The 4,640-nt window shown below is 58.4% G+C and overlaps 1 protein-coding gene across 1 annotated transcript in view; it reads right to left on the bottom strand.

Moving 5' to 3' along the window:
- PLCG1 (phospholipase C gamma 1) overlaps positions 1–4,640 on the bottom strand; it is a 24,249-nt gene that overhangs the window by 5,420 nt on the left and 14,189 nt on the right. Inside the window, 10 exon segments of the mRNA XM_017732756.1 lie at positions 374–598; positions 1,017–1,113; positions 1,638–1,795; positions 2,035–2,104; positions 2,222–2,318; positions 2,570–2,673; positions 3,127–3,204; positions 3,492–3,672; positions 3,966–4,085; positions 4,488–4,634. Of these exon segments, the coding sequence (XP_017588245.1) occupies positions 374–598; positions 1,017–1,113; positions 1,638–1,795; positions 2,035–2,104; positions 2,222–2,318; positions 2,570–2,673; positions 3,127–3,204; positions 3,492–3,672; positions 3,966–4,085; positions 4,488–4,634 (1,277 nt within the window).

The following is a 4,640-nucleotide window of genomic DNA, read 5'->3' as shown; positions in this document are numbered from 1 at the left end:
AACAGGAATGGAAGCTGGGAAAAGGCAAGAAGAGCAGCCAGCTGGACTCAGACCATGCAACCAGCTGGTGTCCCCAGCCTGGGGCTGCACCGTCCCCTTTGGCACCTTCCCTGCCTGCCCTGCTTGTCACCAGGGACCTGGGGGAACTCCCTGCCTCCTCTCCATTTCATCTTGCTCTCATGGCACAATCCCCAGCCCCAGTCCAGCTCCTTGGCTCAATCCAGCCCTCTGGAGCACATTTACCCGTGTCTCACTGCCTGCAGAGCCCTTCCCAGACCCAGAGCCCCTCCCAGCCCCCCATTTGCCAGGAGCAGGGTGGCTCGGATGCGGCACAGGGCACCCCAGGAGCCCGCACCCTCCCTGCTGCGCTCACCTGGGGTCTGGAAGTTGAGTGCCACCAGCTGGCTGCCACAGATCCACATGGGCAGGGGGTCGTAGTTGGAGGAGTCGAGGCGCTGGCCCTTGGGGTAGATGCGGGAGAGCTGCAGGCGGTTGTACTGCAGGAACTTCTTGCCTTTGATCTTGTTGACGTACTTTTCTGCCTTGGTCTCGGGAAAGGAGGACATGTCTCGGTAGCAGGCCCTCTCTGTGCCGATCTCTAGGAGGGGACAGCACTGTGTAAGCCAGGAGCACACTCCCTTTCCTGACATTTAACCATCCCTAACACCATCCTCTCACCCCTGGTGCAGCCACCAGGGCTGTGCAGACCCTGCTCTGCCCCAGGGGGTGTTTGCCAGGTGCCCAACACCAATGGCTGAGAGCACCAACACAGCTCCTGGTGACCGGGCACGATGCTCCCCAGCCCCCTCCCTCAGCAGCTGCTCCGGGTGGTGACAGACCCCAGCAACAGAGGGATAGGGAAGGGAACTTGTACCCTCTGGAGGTACCCAGAGCTCCAAGGTAAGCTGGTGATTTGGACACCTTGGACACCTGGCCTCTGCTAGGATCCAGCCAAAGCAGGGTCTGTAATGCTAAAGTGACTGCCTGTGATGGCCACCAGCCCAGCAGATGCTCACTCTCTTCATCGAAGGGCACAGGTCGGCAATAGACCACCAGTTCTGAAAGCTCCAGAGCAATCTTCTTTCTCCTCTCCATCATCTTCCCTTCAGAGAGCTGCCAAGAGAGGGTGAGAGGTGTCAGGCCAGGTAGGAGCAGTGGTGAGTGATGGATGACCCAGCTCATAAACTGACCCTCACTGCTTGGTGTGGCTCCTGCCTACACTGAGGGGACCACCAGCAGATCTGCCAGGTCTGCATGGAGGGACATCACACAGGTAGGGCCTGGGTAGGTCCTACCTCCTGCCCAGAGCAGGACTGGCACTGGTACCAGCACAGGGCATCTGTGGCCTTGCCTCCCTCCACAGATGGAGATCCCCCATCTCCTGAGGCTGCAGCACCCACCCAGTTGTCCAATCCTCCCAGATATCCAGCCTGGACCTCTCAAGACATGTGGCCACCACCCCTTGCCACATTGTCCAAGATTGCTCTGGCTTTACCATCTCTGTAACTGCTCTGCCAGCTGTCACAGGCTGTCACCTCACTGCCCCCTGCCAGCCTCCACCTGCTCCTCTGCTCCTGGAAAGCCCAGGACTTGGCCAGGAGATGCCTCCTCCCCTGCCACGGGCTCCCCAGGCTCACCCTGGCATCAGCTGTCTGAGCTGCCTCCCGGATCTTCTTCACCCAGTCCAGCAGGTCCTCGTGGGTGTCGGCTGCCACGTCCAGGGACAGGCGCGACACCGAGGACATGCTGATGGAGAAGACGAAGAGACGATTGTTCTTCCCCTCGGGGCGGATGGCTGTGGGGACAGGGAGCAGAGGGCAAGGTCACAGCAGGTGTTGAGCCAAGCCCTTCACAGGGAGGAAGGGAGAAGACAGACACAGAGGATCCATGTGACTCTACAATAGGAAATTCCCATTTCTGGCCACTGGAGACAACAGATGGAGCCCAGGAAGCAATAAGTGAGGAAGCAGAGTGTATCCTGAGGGGCTGAGAAGCCTCAAGGGGCCTTTGCAATGCTCCCTCCCTGGCACTCACCGATCTGGCAGGAGGGCACGTCCAGGACGCCTCCCAGCAGGTCTCCCAGGGGGCTGTTCTCATCCAGCTGCTGCTGGGAAGGAAGCACAGCAGGATGGTGCTGGGCATGGTGCTGGGCACGGCACTGGGCAGAGCAGGCAAGCTCGGGGGCTCGAACCCTCCTTGCCCCACTCATGCCCATACTCACCTCCTGCTCAGGCTCCAGGCTACTGGGACTGGTAATTTCCTCAACATAGTTAGAAGGGAACCACAGCTGCTTTTTGCCACCATAATCTCCTCTCCACCTGGAAGGGAGGGAAGGGGCAATGTCAGCACCCACCACAGGACCCCAGAGTATCCTGAGTGGGGGTGAGGGGAACAGGCAGCTCTTCCATCATCTGCTTTCAGGGTTTGTGAGGTTTTGGGACTGTGCAGCTCATAGGCAATCCCCAGACACACCCCCCCCCCTCCTAGAGTGGGCACACCTCTGTGTGGATGATGACAGCAAGGTTTGGCCATATTCCCTAGGGAAAAGGGAGGCTCAGGACCAACTCACCAGCCTCCTTCCTGTTTCTCCACATTCTGGATGATGGCATTTTTAGTGAAGGTGAGCTCATCTTCCCTCTGTGCCTTGTAGTCAAACAGGGCTTTGACTGCACACTGCAATGAGGAGGGGTCCCATGAGGCTGGGCAGGGGATGGACACATGGACAACGAGCCCACAGGATGAGAGATCACCTCCCACCACAGATGTGTTTGTTGAGGGGCTGTGAGGCACATCATGTGCATGCAGGCAGCATCCAGCCCTGCTGTCAGACCCTAGTGACATCTTGCAGAGCAAATCAAGGCCCCCATTTATGCCAAAGCAGAGCTCACAAGTCTAGTATGGCCCCACACAGGCACTTTCCTCTGTCCCAAGAGCCACTGATGGGTTTAGTGTGGAGAGCTCAGAACAACAGCCAGCCCAACCTGGGAACCTGGATGTTCAACCTTCATTGTCTCTCCATGGTCTAGAAATGAGTGTGCAAACTAACACAGCTCTTGGAAAACAAAAAGACCTTTGCTAAACCTTCCAGCCCTGCCGGTTGTTTTGTGCCAAAGAGTGAGAGTGTACCTTGAAAGTGGGCATGGGGTTGGCTTCCACATAGAACCCGGGGTGGCGTCCCTCGTACAGGGCTCCATAGTCCGGCTCCTGTGGAAGCAAAGGGACAGTGGTTACAGCAATGACTGCAGGAGAACAGGTCCCCTACCTTGGGGTAGGTGGGAGAGTGCCCCAGGAAGGCACAAGACCAAAGATGATGCTGCAAACAGCAAACAGCAGCCCAAGCCTGGCTCAGAGGGGCAACACCAAACCCCACTCAAGTGTCAGGAAGCCCCAAGAGGTGTGGGCTGCAAAGCACAGAGACAGCTCCCACACCACCACTTCAAGGCACCAGCTCAAAAATGACCTGTCCATCATTCTGTGGCTCCTGCACTCACCGCTGTCCCGATCTTCTCCAGGGTCTCCTCGTTGATGGGGTAGCGCAGCTTCATCTTGCGGTACAGCGGGTGCTTCTCGTGGTAGCTGATCAAGTCCACCAGGCTGTCGAACTCAGTGTTGCCCAGAAGCACAGTCTGGCCCTCCTGCTGCACCCGGCAGTGCTTGATCTTCCCTTCTGCCCTGAAGGGAGGAAAGACAGGGAGAAGCCACTTGGCACCTGGCAAGAGAAGGTCTCTGCCAAAATAAAGACACCCAAGGAAAAGGTGCCCCTGGTCTGGTGGCTGAGCACAGCCATCTCCCACTGGAAGATGGGAGGAAGAGCAGAATCTCAAGGACTTATTCAGGACCACCCCAGAGCAAGAGGAGCTCTGGGAGGGCTCACGTCAGGCTGATGGCACCTCTCATGCTCTCTCACACACCGCAGCACCCCAGCTCCACCTCCAGCACCCACCACCCTCGTCCCAGGGACACACCTGAAGGAGATGGCGTAGGAGCTGGGCTCGCTCCTCTTGCGCACCAGGAAGGCTCCGTCGCGGGGCACCCGCATCAGCATGTGCTCGGCTTGGGCCCGCGTCAGGTTGGCGTGGTACCACCTGCCAGGGGAGACACATCACTGTGCACAGGTCACACTCACCCAGCCCGACCCACACCTCTGCCATGGCACAGCGCTTCCCCTCAAGCTCCTAAAAGGCTCCTGGAATCCTCCAGAGGAAGATGGGGACTGCAACGGGGCAGGAAGGATCAGAGCCCTTTGGTGAGGCATGGCATGGGCGAGGGCATCCCAACCAAACCCGGCAGCTCTGTGCTCTGCACTGAGCCTCCGTGACGTTCAGCTCCATGAACAATGAAGCTGGCCAGTGTGGCTGCTGTGACAGAGCTCCACAGGGAAAAAGTGGGGACCAGAAAGCCCCAGCAAGGGAGGAATGGCTGAGGAGAGATCTGGGAGAGCTTCCTACAGTGTCCCAGCTGCCCAATGGACACAAACACGCACTCACTCTTTGCTCTCGTGGGCATTGGTCTGTGGCACTGGCTCCGTGAGCCTCATCTCGAACTCGTTGCACCTCAGTGGTACCTCCTGGTAGTGGGTGATGAGGTCGTAGAGGCTGTCGAACACCAGGTTGTCCGTCAGGAAGAACTTGGGGCTGCCG

Source organism: Corvus brachyrhynchos, unplaced genomic scaffold (genome assembly GCF_000691975.1).
Source record: "Corvus brachyrhynchos isolate BGI_N302 unplaced genomic scaffold, ASM69197v1 scaffold10, whole genome shotgun sequence".
Lineage (NCBI taxonomy): Eukaryota > Metazoa > Chordata > Aves > Passeriformes > Corvidae > Corvus > Corvus brachyrhynchos.
This window is presented reverse-complemented; position numbering and strand designations above follow the sequence as displayed.